The following is an 18,125-nucleotide window of genomic DNA, read 5'->3' on the forward strand; positions in this document are numbered from 1 at the left end:
TTTGTATTCGTATTCTACGAGGACACAAGGGTATATAGTAGGAGAGGGATATCTCAGCGCTTGCGCTCCCGGACCTTGAATTTGACGCCGTTTTTGTTGACGCCGCCGACTGTGTTGTTCATCTTTGCGCGCTGGAGCTCTAGTTCCTCTTCGGCGGCTACAAGTTCGCTCTCGCGCTTCTTGAGCGCCCGCAGCCTTGACATGTGCCGTTCTTGTGCCCGCTCTCTGTCCTTCCTAAACTTCCTCGCTTCTCTGCGTGCCTGTTCTTGCGCTTCCATCTGCTTCTTCGATAACGTGTTCGGCCGTTGGATAGGCTGCTCATCGTCTTCGTCGTCCGATAACTCGTCTTGAAGGTCTCCGAAAGTGGGCGACTCATTGCGAGTGGGGATATCCTCGCCGCGTCCGAACCAAGTGTCTGGTTCAAACTCGTCTTGTTCTTCCTCGTTCTCCACAAACACCCTGTGCTTGCCGTGCCTTGCCCTCTCTCCATCCCTCACAGCGCGCACCTCGCCCTGTTCCTCCATAATCAGCCTCTGCTCCACCTCCTCCCTCTCCTTGCGCGTCTGCTGCAGCATGGTGCGAATGTATCCCGCATCCTGCGTCTTCAACAGCTTCACCACCTCCATACTCAGCGCCTTGTTGCCCCGATCCGCCACCCGTTTCCCCGACTTGTCCACTTGCGACGACATCATCTTGAAGGAAAACTCATCCGGATTCCGGTCTCGAGCCTTTTCGCTCAGGACCTTGAGCTTGGCCTTCTTCTGCTTGTGGTCCGCAGCCCGCAGCTTGTAGTCTTTGCGTTTCTCGAGGAGACCCCATTTTTCGCGTTCGACGGGCTGGGCGCGCTCTTTGTGGTTGCGCCGTTGGACGGCATTCCGCATCGACGACATGTTGGGCGGTTTGGCGTGTTTGGAGTTTGCTGTGTAGATGCGTAGTGTTTCTGGAAACTTTTCGGTGGGCCGCTATTGCCAAGATTCCGACCCACTTTCCCGCTAGCTCGAGCTGTTCGCCTTGGCAGTCCCTTTCTGTTCTAACCCATCCGTGTCGCTATCTATGATTATTCATCGTGTCTGTTCTTCGACTTGTCGCCGAGTTAATTTCGAAGGCCATTCCTGAGCGACGGAATCACTGCGCCGCTAGTCTTGCATCTGGCGCTGTGATCTCCAAGCAGTTGCCGCTTTTGTTTATGAAAGAGGTCACAAGAAGTGCACCGCATCTGCATTGCCTATTCAGGTCTCGAGCGACTTGTAGCTGTACATCTGATAAGAAGCCGGTTGGTGGAAGTACCAGCGCATTCGCCCTGCTGCAATAAATTTGTTGCCACGCTTTGCATATCGTTGGCGCGTCGCTCGAGTCGCACTACATGTTTTCAAAGGCCGTCGGATCGGGTACAAACTTCTAGCCGCCATCTCTGAAGCGCTCTAGCACCTTGGAAGGGTGTTTCCGCTGACATGCATCGTTCCCAGATCAGAAACAGCCAATCATCAGTGACCTGTGCGGTCATGGTACTATACGGGAGGCGCGGAAATGAGACGCAGAGACACAAGTCTTTCCAACGTCAAGAGGTGAACCAGGTACATCCATATGTTGGGCTCAGCCAAGAGATTCTCGACAGCACACTGAGTCGTGCAGCACCAGGATACACGACCATGATGAAAAGGCAACAGTCCAGTGTTCTCAATGCAAAAGCCTATCCAGGATAATAGCGGGTCTTTGAACAGGCAAACTTCTGTCAGAGCTGTCCAAACCTAATATGGCGACATGCCTTCCAAAACGGGAGCCAAATCGCGCCCGGCACGCGCTGCATCACGACAACTATTCCCCATATCTTGAGTGAAACGCCAAGCTATTTACAAAACGATGCCCAGGAATCCTTCCAAACACCGCGGAGAATTGAGTACCGAAATGTGGCTGTGTACTAATGTACCCCAGGTCTGCCCCAATATGCAGCAACGCCAAAACCTCATCATCTGTCTAGCAGAAGCTGTACAGCACTACCAGACACTACTTTTTCCGCTACATGGCGTACGGAGGAACGTCTCCATGTAAATCCCGCGAATCATGGTAAGATCCGGACTATGTGCCGTCATGCAGCGCAGATCGAATTGAAGAGGAGGTTGTGGTGAGCATGACCATTCTAGCCACCACTAAGTCTACAACAGCCACAGTTCATCGCCCAGCACAGCATACAGCAGGCGGAAAACAATTCTCCACAATTACCACACGGCGCCTTGGCCTGTCAGACTAGAGTCCACACACCAGGGGTTTCTTCCATCCTGTAGCAATTTCCATTGCATCCTCGGAGGGCTACCTTGGTATTCAGATCCCGTTGGCGATGCAGCCATTTTCGATAAGGGGGGGTAATGGAACATTTGTATAAAGGCGATGGAGTGCCCCGAGTGTTACAGGACAACCAGCTCACTCATTCCTTCCTTCGATACTTACAAAGATCCAGGAGATCTATCAACTCTTTCAATTCATCCACACCCATCCTTGCTGAATTACTCACTACTCATCCTTCACCATGATTTCTCAAGTTGCACTCCTCTCTCTCGTCGCCAGCATGGCAGCTGCGCAGACCCTCAACATCCCCACCCGCTCCGGTAACATTGTGTCGCTCCCCCAGCCCAGCACCATCACTGGCAAGGTCGACTTTGCGAACAAGGAGTTTGACCGTGGCCAGCCATGTGACTCTGACGAGGACACTGGCAGCAGCAATGCCGTCTTCATTCTCGAGGACGGCGCTTCCATCTCCAACGTCATCATCGGTGCTGATGCGCTCGAGGGTGTTCACTGCATGGGTTCTTGCACCCTGACCAACGTCTGGTTCCGTGACGTTTGCGAGGACGCCGTCTCCGTCCTTGGCACTGGTGATGCCCTGATCGTTGGAGGTGGTGCTCAAGAAGCCAAGGACAAGGTCATCCAGCACAAGTAAGTATCAGTCAAGTCCCTACAGACAACCCCGTCTAACTTGTACCTAGCGGCCGGGGTACCGTCACCATCAAAGACTACACCATTGTCAACGCAGGCAAACTCTACCGCTCCTGCGGCGACTGCACCGACAACTCCAAGAAGTCGCCCCGCAAAGTCATCGTCGAGAACGTCCGCGCCTTTGGCGTAACCTCTGACCTCATCGGCATCAACTCAAACTTTGGCGACACAGCCACCATCTCCGGCTCCTGTGGAACCACAAAGGCCGTCTGCCGCGAGTACAAGGGCGTTGACAAGGGCAACGGTAGCAGCCAGAAGCTCGACACAAACGCTAGCTGCATGGGTGCGCAGGGCAAGCTCGCGAAGCTGCCAACCTGCGGTGCGGACGTCGGTTCTGGCGCCCCCACTACCACTGCTAAGCCTACCTCTACCAAGAAGGTTACTTCGACTCTTGTCACCAAGACCAAGACTTCATCTGCGAAGGCCACTACGACAAAGTAAGCTCATTCATCCTGAATTTCCCAACCCCCCAGAAACGGCCTTCGGACCACCAATACCACCCCCCGCGAGGTCGCAAACGATTAACCTGGTTCTTTGTTTTTTAGAGATGTCGAAACCGATGAAGGTAGCAGCAGCGGTAGCGTTCAGCTGTACGGACAATGTGGTGGACAGGGATACTCTGGTCCCACTACTTGCGCCTCCGGCAAGTGTGTCAAGAGCAACGAGTGGTACTCGCAGTGCCAGTAGATGTGGTGTGTATCCAACATGCGCACATACTTCTATTGGTTTTGGCGTGGTAAAAAAAATTGTTTGGAAATATGGTTGGGTCTGCGACTGAGTGATTCTTCTTCTGTGGATATTTTATCTTCTTTCTTTTTATGTATATATCTTTTCCATACTATACCAGGCTGTTGGTCTGTGATCAATGCTATTGGTGTTTTTCAATTGCTTTGATCTTCAATTCGAGAGTGGTTGGATCGAGTTTGGTCGTGTCGCGTGTATACTGTCTGCTCGTAAAGAACAATTACGATTAAGCAGGCGCAACACAAGCTGATTTTACTACGGTGCCTTGTATGCTAGAGCCATGGCAGAGAAGTCCCCTGCTGTCAGCTAACTATATAGAGCCATTGTAGTTTGGGTGCAGGTCCCGGTAAAGTGGACCCTTGTTAAGCAAGTGCGAACAAAGCTAGAAAAGCAAAATAGAACGACAACTGGACTTCTTTACTTCTATATAGACATGATCTCGTGTTCATCCTCCACTTATTCTTCTCTGCATGTACTCCTCATCCTTATGCATTATTATACACTCATTTTGACACAAACTCGACATCTTCAATCATCCAGCAATGGAAACACGTTTACGATGAAAAGAATCAATTCCCAAATCAAGATACGGACTGTGCTTTTGATTCTATACCAATATCAACGAATGTAAATGCATATACAAACCGCTAGCCTCCCATAAAGAAAAAAAATCATCTGATGTCCTTGAGACTAGACATCACAGCCGCCCATCAACGTTTCCATATTCAGCAAGCTCCACCTCATTCAAATGACTCCTTATCCTCACACTACTCCTCGCACTATCTGGCGAGACCAAACTCTGACGCATAAGCACTGCTTTTCTTGAATCCATCATGGCATTCGCCGAGGCAGGCTTGAAGACTCGATTGCTTTCATGCCCGTAATACGAGTATCGAGCGGGCCGCTTTCCTCTCGCAGAAGGTGACACCGCCCTCATATTGTTGGTGCCCGAGTAGGATCTTGTCGGACGAGTGATTGCGGGTATTGGCCAGTCGTCGGTATCAGAGTTTTCGTACTTGACCGAAGATTCAGGCGACTCGTGACGCACATTCCATTCTTCGTGTTCCCAGATGGGGTCGGAGTAGGTTGACGAAGAGCCTGATGGCTCGTCAATGTACACCGAGGAGAACGACGTTGTTGCTGATGTCCGCCTCGGCGCATAGGGGCGCGGGTGCATCATCTTCTCCATTTGCGGGTCGAACATGTGACTTGATGCAGTGTCGCGCTGCTGTTGCTGCCGAGGTAGATTACGACGAAGTGATAACATGCGCGCCGGGTTTCTTGGTGGTGGTGTCCGCTTCTCTAGATCAAGCATTTCGTAGCAGGCCTTACCAATCCAGAGCATTTGCTCGTGCTCGCGCAGGTAACGCTCTCCACCAAAAGACTTCTGGACGATATCGCGCGCCATCATTCCTAGTTTCCGTCGATGTTCAGACTTCTCGTACATACGGCGCGTGATGATTTCTACGTCCTCGGGCGTTGGTTTGTGAGGCAAGATTGGCGCCGCTGTTCCAGGACCATCGCCAGCGTACTGTGCCCACTCGTCCAGCATGGCCAGCAAGTTAATCTGTGCGCGTGCCATACCGTATGCATCGTTGGGTGCCACAACTTCACTATATCGTTTGCCATCATCAGGATCAGTGAGCACGCGTAGCGATGCACCAACATCAGTGCAGACAACTGGTGCTCCAGTCAGTGCCGCTTCTCCAAGTGCAAGCGGCAACCCTTCCGAGACGGAGGAGTTGAGGAACAGCCAAGTGTTCGCGAGGACCATTGCCGGGTCTGCCGTACCGCGCAGTGCCACGTTCTGTCCGAGACCTTTGCAAGCCAAGATTTCTTGGCATTCAGAGGAGTAGACAGGCGATTTGTTGAGAGTTCCATAGATATCGAGTTTGTAGTCCTTGAAACCCCACTCATTGGTGATGATGTCCGCCGCAAGTAGAGCGGTCTTGATATCTTTGGCAAACCAAACGTGAGAGAGCATAGTCACGGTCGGCGTCTTCGTTTTGATCTCAGTTACCGGGGAGAACTTCGTCATGTCGGTGATACCATTGACGATGGGATCGACCTTTCGGCGGAATACGTTGCGATGTGTAAGTTGACCCTTTGCGCTGCCGATCTCCACTTCCCAGCCGGGATTGAAGAAGTCTTGTAAATGGCGTTAGCATTGATGTTTGTAGGACCTTAAAAGATGTACATACCTGCGCAGGGAAGGATCTGGTCAGCATGATGTAGGATAAGGCAAGACGTCAGCTTCATCAGACCCAACAGCGAGTTTCGGATGAACGGCGGCAAAGTGCACATCGCGGACGAGAGATACAGGTTGGTCTCGCGCCAAGAGATTGCATGATCCCAGATCTGGAGTGTGCAGTTTCGCTTGAGTTTGCAGACGATTCCATATGAGGCTGAGACGCTATGATGCGAGGCTTGGAACACATGCGGAATCTTCTCGGGGATGGGGATGGAGAATATGAATAGATCTATGAAAGTTAGTTTAGTCACCATCCAGGGAGGGTTCTGACTCACATCGAAACCACAGCTCTAACGCCGTATCGAAATGTCCAAGCGTTGGAAGTTCTGTACGGAACCATTCTGAAGGCGACTGTGCGTTTGGCATATCATCAGCAAGCCACAGGTTTCGCCAAGCATCTTTGACTATGTCGCTCGTCCACACTTCTTTCCAGTGACGCGAGTCTTGGAAGTAAGTATTCAAGTTGACCAAAGCACGCGTGGCTTGCTTGACATCTGCTGATGTCATTGTTGTAGCACGTGCGCCGCGGACGAGGGCGGTCAAGGTAGGAATGAAGTTCGTTTCGATATCCGATATCGTAGCTGCTTTGACCAAATGATCGACCTCACTATCTAGCTTGTTGGTAAACATTCCGTGGTTTGGATGCATAAAATCCAGTCCCCATAACGGGATGACCTTTAGCGACTCGACGTTCTCTTCGGTCTGGTGCTTTGGCAAACCAAAGTCATTGGCTGATTCAACCACCATGTGCCATTTGATCGTGCGCAAGTTGTTGATGAGATCTCGCCGACATGCCGAGACACCGCCACCTTCATTTGGCCATGTACCAGTATCGACAGCGATGACATGCAGGTTTCGGTCAGTATCACGCTGTAATGCTTTAGTTCTAGTGAAAATGACGGCATCTCCACCCTGACCAAAACTGAACAAGTCGCTCATTCGTATGGCAAGAAGCGTCCATGCGCTAATGTCGCTTGTCAGATCTGAACTGGCCATGATGGCGTCTGCATGCAAGGCCAGATAGTCTTCAGCCTTTACGAGACTACCGCGATCTCTTCGTCTCCAGTATGGCCGCAGGAGAGCCTCTCTTCGAATCAGCTCCTCGTCAACCCAACGAATGACAACACCGTCCAGATCATTCCGCTTTTTCCAAGCTTTCCAGAGTTGTGATCGAGCTCTAGATGTGGAGATCTCTTGTTGTTTGATGTTTGTTCGAAGCAGTCGGCTTAAAAAGGTTGCAGTTGGAGACTTGAATGCAAGCAAAGGGTTTTCATCGGCAAATGTACACCGGGTTGGCTTCTTCAGTACGCCGAGCCAATCGTAACGTATCATATCTGGGGTATCGACTGGCACACCATTAAGCTTAGTGGTGATGGTGGGATGGAACTTGTGATCATAAAGCCATGAACATTCGTACACGTCGGCTCCCTGAACAAAAGTTGCTTCATGGACGCGAGGAGTGGGTATCCAGCGCTCCATCTTCTCGACATGGCGAACAGGAGGTGCACACCAGCTGACGTTAGCTGACATGTGTGGAAGCACGAACTCGGCGCGAAGAAGTTCGTCATCATACTTGGCGTTCTTTCGATAATGGTATTTGAAGCGGACCAGGTTTTCATGGCTGATATAGCTTCCGGACTCGATGTGGCCCTTGCGGTTGTATGTGACCTTGGCGCCTTCGTTCTGGCCACTGCGGCAGATTCTGCTCAACGGTACCCTGCTTGTCTTGACCTTCGAGATCTTCCTCTTACGCTGCGGCTGCTTCGATGCATACTCGTACACGAACTCGTCAGCCACCGTACCATTCTTGTACTCCTCGCGTAATGTGATGCGCATCTCTTCGTCGTAGTATGTAACTCGGAGATGACCCCATGTTGGTTCCAGCTCCAGATCACCCTGATAGAACATCAATTTGACTCCACCGTCTGCGACAGGGTGAATGAAGGCTGTCTCTGTATCTCCGTAGCTTCGGACGACCAATCGGTTTTTCTTTTGGATGATCAAACTCCCTTTTACAGTGCCGGCAAGACCTGCAATATCCTTGCGCCGATGGTACAAAAAGTAAGGTAAAGCGATTGACATCGCAGCCCGACTGTAGATCCATAATCCCGTCAGAACGAAAGTAGCGAGTTTGGCTATCGGACGCGGTGTACGTAACAAGGCCCCGTTCAGTTCACGCTGATATTCAGGATCGGCCATGCACGCGAGGAAGAAGAATTTGACCCACGTTCCGGCAGAATGGTAGACGTAAGCAATGGGCAAACGCACATACTCGGTGAATATGCCAAGAATCGAGACTGCTGAGCGATTGAGGACCGGATGATACGCTTCCTGAATGTCTGCGGTCATTTGACGATACTCTTTCTTGGTGAGAGCCTGATCGCCTCGGTTTTTGAAGAAGTTGTGCTTGATAATTGCTAGGTACGCGCCAAGATCATATCGTGCGATGCACGACAGGATTGTACATGAGCTTTCCGCTGGAACATTGGCATTGATCCATGCCATCTCCGTGTTTGTATAGGGTGCTCGGGTACCGACGCATCGTCGGAGGAAGAGTCGACGAATCTGTAATGGAAGCTCGTCCCATTGGGTATCGCAATCGAACCCCATGCATAGATTTCGCAACAGGTCTTTCTTGAATGCGATTTCAAAGTCTAAAGCCTTAGGCCCTACACTCAGCTCCGGCATTGACCGCTTGCTACATTCTGATATGGCGTGAAAGCCGCAATCGCTCTCTCGGCAAGCAAGCATAGATTCTGTGAGCTGGGCTTGAGAGTGCGGCATACCGAACATGGTCTCCATACAAGCGTGTAGCAGTGTCTCGGCGATGATTGCACAGTTACTGCTCACATTTGTCTGCCTGGAGCCTTTTGCGTCCGAAGCTATATAGAGCGTCAGACGTCCGCCTGCATATTGCGAAATTGCCCGAAGGTCGGTATCCACTTCAGCCACAGCCTGCATCGGAACAATGAAGATTTTGATCTTGTCGCTCTTCCAAGCCAAGATGATACGCTGTACCAGAAAGGGCATTGTCGGAAATGCTTGCATGGCAAGCCTGGAGAGGTTTTCATGGGTACACGATAGTAGTGTAGCGCAGATCTGGTCGCCAGGTTGGCCTGTGGCATTTACGCGGAACCTGTTTTCCTTTGGGGCGGCTCGCAGCTTGCTGCAATAGGCGTGAAGCTCGCTTTGACTGAATTCAGCATCGCTGCCAGTGCCGTTGTAGGCATAGTACTTATCATCAATGGTAGATTGATCTTCGCCTTGAGATACGACACAGCTCGAGCTAGACATTTCGGTCGAGCCCAGCGACTGCTTGCTCTGCTCATGCTTCAGTAGGAACCTAGATATCCAAATGGGCGCGTGGAGCAGCTCAGGCATGCCTAGCTTGGCAGTTCCAAAAGAGAGAAAGGCTGCCATCCAGGTAGATACACCAAGAGCAATAACCCTGTTATACATAAAACCCGGCAACAGTGTGATGAGAATGTTACCGGTCACGAAACCGAGAACAACAGCTGCTAGGAGTGGCATCAGTGCGTGTGGACCTGAAAAGATCTTGTTGTACTGGTAGAGGAGTAGTCCACTGTACGCGCCAATGTAGCTCAGAAATATTATGAGGCCATCTGCTGAGCCGTTGAAGATCCAGACTAGAGCAGCGCATAGCGCCAGTGCCCAAACATGAACCCCAATGAACCGGCATAAAGTGTTGAGATATAGATGTCGCCTGAATTTCGTATCGTTGGCTTTCGCCTGTTTGATCTCGTGCGCGTCCTTGATCGAGACTGGACACATTTGCTCTGACATTGTGTGGAGGTGTTGGGCTTTGTAATCCAGTAGCACTGCGCCAATGAGGTAATACGCCAGGCTAAAACCGACTGATAAACGAAGTGTCTTGTCGTCTAGGGACCCTAGTAATCCCGCGAATGAGCCGCCAGGTTGTTGGGTGCCGCGTATAATGTCGAGCCAGCGATCCATCAGTGCCACGAGGAAGTAGAGAACACCACAGTAGATCTCATCTCCAGCAGTCCGCCAATGTATAAAGGAATTATGAAGTCGGATACCTTTTTGCGACTGCTGCATGCTTTCGAGAGCGACCTGCGTTTCGAGATTCCAAGTCGAACTATACGGGATTGGTCGCTTGGTGTCGGTGATACGCGCGTACCAGTCCAGTAAGAAAAGCGTTGAATCCCAACAGTTTGCAAGTTGTCTGACAAAGACATCCTGCGTAGGCTTTTGCCAGATGGTTCGTCCCTTCTCCTTCATGACGGCGTCGTGCAAGGCTGTACGGCAAAGTCCTAAGATTGCTGGCTCACTCATACCATGGAACATGTCTTTATTGCTGGCAGTTATCTCCGAGGATGGTTTGTCAGAGTCGGGGACATTTGACGCAGTACTAGGTCCTTTATTGGATCGATCTACTGCCACCGGATTAGCTTCTGGGATTGAGGCATCGCCTGTGTACATACCACCAGAATGTATACCACTTGTGGAACGCTGCTCCTTGACCAACCGCTCAATGTACCAAGCCTTGATGTCAGCGTCGTTGAGTGTCTTGATGTTGTGATACCAAGTCACCCATTGAGTCGCTACGTGACGGGTACCAAGAACCAGTAAACTGACAAATATGTACAAGACCCCAGGATAAATGTAGATGTCGTAGTGAGGAATAAAGATAGTCAACAACGGAGAGACTGTCAGGGTCGGGACTACCATGATGATGACTTTGCGACCATTTAAGAAGCTGGACCCTGGAACCTGATAAGTGGAGAGAACAGCAAGTACCGTTAAATACGTCGTAAGTCCAAAAAGGTAAAAGACAAACACCGCTCCAAGCCCTGGGCCTACGGCAGCTGAGATGACAATGAAGCCGAGAAGACAACCAGCAAGAGTGAATGCGAGACCACCGACTAAACGAGTCAGCACGAACATGTTGGCGGCTGAGAATGCCATGGAGATGAGGTAGTAGGTGCCTCCAATTGAGATCCAGGTTCCAATGGCGCCAGAGAGAAGCAATGAACACATGAGCGCCAGCGTAGCATAATATCGCTGCTCCTCTTCCATGCGTATACTGAGATACAGCCCATGACCAGTAGTTGATAATAGAACGATGTCTGTGGCTGTTAGCAAAAGATTCAAGCGGCCACAGCGTCAAATGCTCACCAACGAGTGCCGGGATTGCGAAGACACTAAGGAAAGTGAAGCGACGGTAAGCCGGCATTACGGAAGGCTTCTGTTCTGGGTCGATGTCAGTTTGAGCTGCGGCGTAGGCAGAAGCAAACGACGGCGCATTGAAAAGCCACATAGGGGGCTGATGTTCTTCCTGGTTGTAGTAATTCCTGTGCTTCTGTGACAGCATTATACCGATGTCGCTGGGCTTGATGTCAAAGTACGCCTCGCATCTTGACCCCAACGCAAACAGCTCTGCAAATGCTGCACTCTGATCTGAGTACTGGTTAAAGAGTGGGTTTCGGTCCGATACCTCAATGTATAATTCTTCGAATCCAGCCTTCCTTGCGGCGCAAAAGATGCAGAAAAGTACGAAGTCAGCAGCTGAATCAAGATCTCCCCTGCTGGTAATGTTGACTATGGCAGAAGTAATGATGTCTAGCTTCTCATAGTCTCGCGACCACAGTATGCTGTCAAGCACGTCCGCGACTTCCCTGAAAAGATACAGGGCGTCGCGTCTATCAAGGGTGGGAAGCCGAGACAGCCGGTACCATTTGAGTTTTGCGTTGACTACTTGTTCGTCCGTGATGTCGCCGCTGATGTAGTCCATGTTGCTGAGCTTCTTCAATTGGTGGTACGTAGGTACATCGATCAGCAACTCTTCACAACGTTCGCGGATGGCTGAAAGCAAAGAGCAATCCTGATCCCATTCTGAGTAATGCAAGTGCTGCAAGTATAGAAGCAGATCCGAAGAAGAGAGCAGATCCAGGTCTTGCTGTAGCCTTTCGGGTAGTCGTTCTGGTGAAAAAGACCCGGCAGTGAACTCCGTCAGGCCATATTCTGCAAGGAAGCACTGGTATCTGGAAAAACCCAGTTTGCTTAGGTGTGTATGGAGCAAAACCGCGCCAATATCTTGGACGGACTTGGACACATATATGATGACGGATTGAGTCCTCGGCTCCACTTCCCAGACTGCCCAGAACTGAGCACCACTCGGTGTATGGAACCCAGAATCAAGCGCAGAATATACCTGTAGCTGATAGATGTCCTCTATATCGTCATTGGTGCGAGCCAGTGCCTCTACGAGTTGTGAGATGGTATTCCTTGACGTTGGCAGGAATTCCAAAAAGTGGCTACTGCTGTGACAATAGCCATGAAGGATTTCTGCGATAGGATGCAGTTGTGCAGCAGAGAGTCGATTGAGCAGTTTCAGATCCCGCAGACGTCGCTGTGAGTCGAGAACCCGAGAGAAGTCATCTCGTGATGCATCTAATCCAATTGGAAAGCATCCCAATGACTCGTATGGTGATCCGTTGTAGGAGCAAGATAGTGGGTTACTGACATGCTTCTCCCTCGCGATTGTCCATTCCATTCCTGACGACGTTGGCGACGTTGATGTTTGCGAGAGCAATACTCCGTTCTCGTCAATCTCAGGGTAGTGTATGATGTCTGTGGATATGCTGGAGATGTCATCATCGTCCGACTCTGCTCCGTCGAGCCCGGCGAGCGTATCGGCGAGGAAGGGAAAGATCTTCTGCAATGGGAGATAATCGTCGATGATGCTCGAAAAACCAGGAGACAGCTATAGAAATTCAACGGATGGTTCACAAGGCATAGAGAGTGAGACTTACTGCTCGTGCGGTCCGATATTTTTCGTGAACGTCCATCACTTTCCGTTGTTTCAGCCACTGGAAAGCTGCCAAAGGCTCTTGACAATGAACGATGGCGTCCATAGCGGTTAGAGCTCGTCGACGTGGGAAATAAGGGATGGCACCATGGTAGTTGCACCACATATGCGCTCTTCTAACAACGGCGTGTGAGAGACTGGCATCGTCTTCGATTGTATCCCACATCATTGTCAGGAACGGCCGTTGGCAGGCCTGGGATACAAAGGATTTTGTTGTTGTCTTCATCTTGTCCATGTCGAAGAAATCTCGACGCTCTCCATTCAACATAATCGTCCCGTTACGAACAACGAAGCCAGCGAATAATCCGACATCCAGCTTCTCGATGCTATCCAGGAATTCTGGAGCTTCCACTTCCAAGTAGACGTCTAGACCATAAGCAATGAGGAGCTTGGTCAAACCGTTGAGTAAAGGCACCGCAATGCGCTCTCGCCATCCAGAAACAAGGACACCAGTGAAGTATCTCTGTTGGTCCGGCTGTCGTAGAGTCCGCTGGATATTCCACGAAAGGACGTATACTGCTCGCGCCATGTCCAGCTCACTAGTCGTCGCAAACGTGATGATCTGTGCCAGGTCAAGCCGCGCGATGATGTAAGGTCCCATAGGAACAATATCATCACCAACAGCATCCAAGACCCCGGGTTCGCAATAATCCAGCACTACGACGTCCCATTGAGACAGTATCCGCGTTTCCTCTTGTGTGATTGGGGTGTTCAGAAGGCCCAGGTATACGCCAAAGGACGAAGGTTTTCTGGGAAGAGTATGGGTTTTGCGGACGACACTCGGACTGTGCGATAGCAGATGGATTCGTTCTTGTACCGATCGCGGTAGACCAAGCTCGTTGCTATTCCCCTGAGAATCTTGTAAGCTTAAAACCGGGTGGCACATATCCAGATCATACCTTCAACAACGTCCGAACGGAACGATAAGAATACCAAAGGAACGCAACAACTCCCACAAGCCCACTGGCACTGATGATAGCAACAAGCGCCCATTGCCACCACTCCTGAAAGATTGAACCAGTGTCAAAGGCTTGAATGCCGAGAATATCTGGCGCAGGCATAGTTCCTGTATGATTCCACTGTGGGTAGATCCGATACCCTGGATGGTAGCTCCACGCTCTACAGAGTGCAGCAACAGCTCCTTTTCTGGACAGAGACAAGCTACTGAGCGATAAACAGAGGTTTCGTATCCTGATCCATAACAAGGGCCGTCAAAGTAGGGTGGATGTGATATTCTAGCAAGACAATCAGCGACTAGGTAAAGATATCATTAACGTGCACATGAGCCATCTCATCTGCTATGAAAAGCCAGTTTTAAGAAACAGAGAATTACAGCACATCCTATGTTCATACAGTCATGTGTTAGCAGTTGATCTGCGAATCGCGTTAGCATACATGGTTGGTGGTTAGCCGGTGCAAAATATCCACCGCTGCAAGACCAGCGGCAGTGGAGGAGCGCAGCCATCCTTCCAGAATTCTGCAATACGGCTCTTGGCCGCCACGAATGGCATTGGAGCGGCAGTCATCAGTCAGTGACTTGCAGCGCGAAGCCTTCTGACCGGGCATTGGCAAAAGCGATGACAGGGAATGCTGACAACGTCTAGGGGTCAGTGGCCATCTATCCCGAACAGCGAAGCGTGACTGTATTAAGACTAGGTCAAAGAAGATTTAGATCTCAACGATGAGGCGATGTCAGCGAAGGAGGGTGTCGTGATGACGCGAAAAGAGTGGTGGACGAGGGAAGACGTGACGAGGCTGGAATTCCGGGGTTCGGCAGCAAATGTCCGTGCATGCCCATCATCGCTCTTTCAATCACGTTCATCCGGCATAGCTTTTAGCCTAACTTCTCCACACTGCGACTTTAATATCAAACTTCATCTATTACGGCATCTCTGTCGGTCTTGTCTCCGAGGCACATGCAATGTAATGCACCTGCCGCAGATGAAGGCTGGGTCAGTAATTGCTTGCGCAATATGGCCAGGTTGCGGGCAGACGCGTGCTTGCATGGAGCCAGGCTAGAAGACACCTGGCGCACCGCCCACAATATCCCTACACACACGCATGTTTTTACGGCCCTAAAAAAAGGAATTACTGCCATGGACCCCAGCCGTGCACACCTCGAGCATACAGTGAATCTGTCCTTCGGCTCTACTCGAGACGGAAACGACCAGTGGCCTGGTAGGTAAAAGGTGCGGTCAAATCACGAGTCCTGTAATACTCTGAGATCGTTGCAATACATTGCTCTCACATGGCAAAAGTCATAACGCTACCGCTTCTCAAGTACAAGGACTAGCCAAGACCCTTGCTGACTATATGGCTATAAGGGCATGTTACGTATGCGAAGTAGTCCAGGAGGACGGCAATAACTATTCGAAGCCTCTGATCGAGCTATGCGCCGCGTCATGTTCTGCATCAAGTTGAGCTATAGGTAGAACTCCGACTGCTGAGGCTAAGAAGGGAGAAAATCAATAGTCCCTTGATCGTTTACTGCTTCTGGACCAATGTCCTCCCAGTGGCGTACGAGATGATATCTGCCGAGACTTCTTTATTAAGCCGTCCAGGTTCCTCACAAAAAAGTCTCGTCAGCACGTTGTTCACTTCGCGTTTCACGATGGCGTCTTCCGGTCTATCGTCACTGCGAGCATGCGCACTCACATGCCTCTGTCTCTTCTTGCAGCATGTCTCGGCGTACGTGGGAAGTGCCACGGTATCTAGCACGATCCTGGTCATTGCACGCGACTCGACATCGGCCATCAATGGCGCTACGCTTGGCCTCCAGGGTTACGGCATTCCTTATGAGATCGTCACTGTTCCCCAGGCTGGTATCACGAATCTTCCCCTACTCAATTCCTCGGCTACACATGGCAACTATGGTGGCATTGTCACCATAAGCGAAGTGGGCTACAACTATGGAGACCAATATTACAGCGCGCTTACTAGAAGACAATGGAATGATCTGTATGCATATCAGACCAACTTCGGTGTGCGAATGGTCCGTCTCGATGTATTCCCCACTGCCGACTTTGGGGTCGTCAGCAACGGTGGTAATTTGAACGATGAGCCGGTATCCTTCACAAACAACACCGGATTTACCACGGCCAACTTGAAGCCGTAAGTCTTGAAGCTCGCGACATTCGGATCAATACTGACTTCAACCACAGCAATGTAGACGTGAGTATCGCGAACATTTACCACACCCCTGCGACAATTGTAAATTCTTCAATGGCATGGGAATTTGCCAAGTTCTCGGGCAGTGGAACAGCTGCAGTCGTCAACCAGATAGGTCCTCGTCAACAGATGGTATGGTTTTTACCTTTTGCCCTAGATTGGGCACCCTCGAGTAACATCCTGCAACACGCATGGATTACCTGGATTACAAGAGGCCTCTTCGTTGGCTTCAGGAGAATCTACTTTAGCACACAAGTAGATGACATGTTCCTGGAGACGCCTATGTACCGACCTGCAGGCGTTAACTATCGTGCCAAGCCCGACGACCTTTCGATGCATGTCACTTGGCAGGCCGAACTGAATGCGAAGATGCCTACAGGGTCTGAGTTCTTCATAGAGATCGGACACAACGGTAATGGCGATATAGAGGCCTCTACGGATACGACTGAGGGCGCGAGGCTTTGTAATCCTGCATACGCGATTGAATACCCTGATCAACCCGACGGTAGCCCGGAATACACAAAGCCTCCTGGTACAGGCACCAACATCTGGCCTGCTACACCTTCCCAGTACACATGGAGCCTCGAGTGTGCGGAGATAGATGAACTAGAAAACTGGTTCGCCGACGAGGGGCAACGCGACGCCTTTGCGCACATTTCGCATACATTGTAAGCCTTTCGTATGTCCAGTCTCTGCACCACTGACTCGAAACCAGTTCGCACGCCGACCTGACCAACGCGACGTACTCCGATACATCGAAAGAGATCACGTTCAACCAAGCCTGGCTGAAACAGGTCGGCCTTGATGCTGCTCAACGCTGGAGCGGAAAGGGTATCATCCCGCCTGCTATCACTGGTCTACACAACGCAGATGCCATCAAGGGATGGATGGACAACGGGATCGTCAACGTGGTAGGAGACAATACGCGTCCAGTCCTTCGCAATCAGCAGAACACTTTCTGGCCATTGACTACCAACGTTGAGAACAATGGTTATGCAGGACTCAACGTCATGCCACGCTGGGCTACACTTATCTATTACAACTGCGATCTCCCGGCTTGTACATTGCAAGAATGGATCGATACATCAGCAGGCAAGGGAACATTCGACGATCTAATGAATAACTCTCGAGACACCGCGATACGCAATCTTTTCGGGTTGCATTGGGACCCGTAAGCGAATCATATTTGCCGCATCACAGAGTTGTACTGATTTGCAATCTAGGTACATGTTCCATCAGGCCAATATGCGCGTCAACGACGTTCCATCTACCACCGTGAATGGAAAAAGCGGGCAGTATTCGCTACTCATGACGTGGATCGAGGTCATCTCAGCAGAGATGATGCGCCTGTATGTAGATCTTGCTTCATGGGAAGATCTACCGACTAACGCACTATAGAACTACCTGGCCTCTCAAGACACTCAAACATGATGATCTCGCGCAGCAATTCATCAACAGACAAACTCGCGACCTATGCCGACCAAGCTTGACATGGACAGCATCTGCAAACGGCGCCAGTATCGAATCTGTTAATGTATATACAGCTGGAGGCAACAAGTGCGGAACGACGATACCCATCACTTTTCCAGGGGCTGTGACAAGTACGACTGGTGCAACCAAAGAGCAGCTTGGAAGCGATCCTCTTACATTGTGGGTGTCGATGAGTGGCGCAAGCAGGCAGTACAAGTTCTCAAAGCCCATTCCGCTGTAAAACTAAGCGCATGTAGTGGAAAACGCGGTACAAACGGCTGTCGCATTTTTCATCTTCAATGTACATGTTTTGGCAATAGCCAACCCCGTCTCAAAATCCTTACTGCCTTCTTGTTCGCTTTTACCCTGTATATGCGCTCACTACTGAGAGCCTGTGGAATTTAGGCGGCCATTACCGACCCCTGATCCAACCCCACACCTGCATAGCCACTTCGCCAATATGGATGAATAAGGCAACCAAGTTGGCGGGGTGGCAGCGCCTCAGCTTGATACATGTGCTTATACTAATTTCCATATCGTCAAAGCCACAGTGTGACGTTATTCCCTAGTGTTTACGCTTAAGTTCTCTGCTACTCTGATCCTGCTTCCTGGACATCATTTAAACAGCATCTGTTGGTGATCGCTCGC

At 50.6% G+C, this 18,125-nt stretch overlaps 4 protein-coding genes across 4 annotated transcripts; 2 read left to right on the forward strand and 2 right to left on the reverse strand.

The window, feature by feature from the left end:
- Positions 1-53: 53 nt before the first annotated feature.
- AA0111_g11951 (hypothetical protein) lies at positions 54-890 on the reverse strand (the record flags this gene model as incomplete). Its single annotated transcript, XM_028645875.1, has 1 exon — positions 54-890. One exon carries the CDS (start codon positions 888-890, stop codon positions 54-56), a length of 837 nt encoding a protein of 278 aa, XP_028500437.1.
- A 1,634-nt stretch (positions 891-2,524) lies between these two features.
- On the forward strand, positions 2,525-3,432 carry AA0111_g11952 (hypothetical protein; the record flags this gene model as incomplete). The annotated part of the gene is made up of 2 exons (XM_028645876.1): positions 2,525-2,931; positions 2,982-3,432. The coding sequence occupies 2 exons, from the start codon at positions 2,525-2,527 to the stop codon at positions 3,430-3,432; spliced, it is 858 nt and encodes a 285-aa protein (XP_028500436.1).
- A 1,000-nt stretch (positions 3,433-4,432) lies between these two features.
- Positions 4,433-13,900, reverse strand: AA0111_g11953 (hypothetical protein; the record flags this gene model as incomplete). The annotated part of the gene is made up of 6 exons (XM_028645877.1): positions 4,433-5,883; positions 5,937-6,215; positions 6,262-11,097; positions 11,147-12,734; positions 12,784-13,689; positions 13,739-13,900. 6 exons carry the CDS (start codon positions 13,898-13,900, stop codon positions 4,433-4,435), a joined length of 9,222 nt encoding a protein of 3,073 aa, XP_028500435.1.
- Positions 13,901-15,450: 1,550 nt separating this feature from the next.
- Positions 15,451-17,718, forward strand: AA0111_g11954 (hypothetical protein; the record flags this gene model as incomplete). Its single annotated transcript, XM_028645878.1, has 5 exons — positions 15,451-15,950; positions 16,001-16,675; positions 16,723-17,178; positions 17,231-17,356; positions 17,406-17,718. The coding sequence occupies 5 exons, from the start codon at positions 15,451-15,453 to the stop codon at positions 17,716-17,718; spliced, it is 2,070 nt and encodes a 689-aa protein (XP_028500442.1).
- Between the last annotated feature and the right edge of the window lie 407 nt (positions 17,719-18,125).

The sequence above is a fragment of the Alternaria arborescens genome, assembly GCF_004154835.1.
Source record: "Alternaria arborescens strain FERA 675 chromosome Unknown contig_62, whole genome shotgun sequence".
NCBI classification, from domain to species: domain Eukaryota; kingdom Fungi; phylum Ascomycota; class Dothideomycetes; order Pleosporales; family Pleosporaceae; genus Alternaria; species Alternaria arborescens.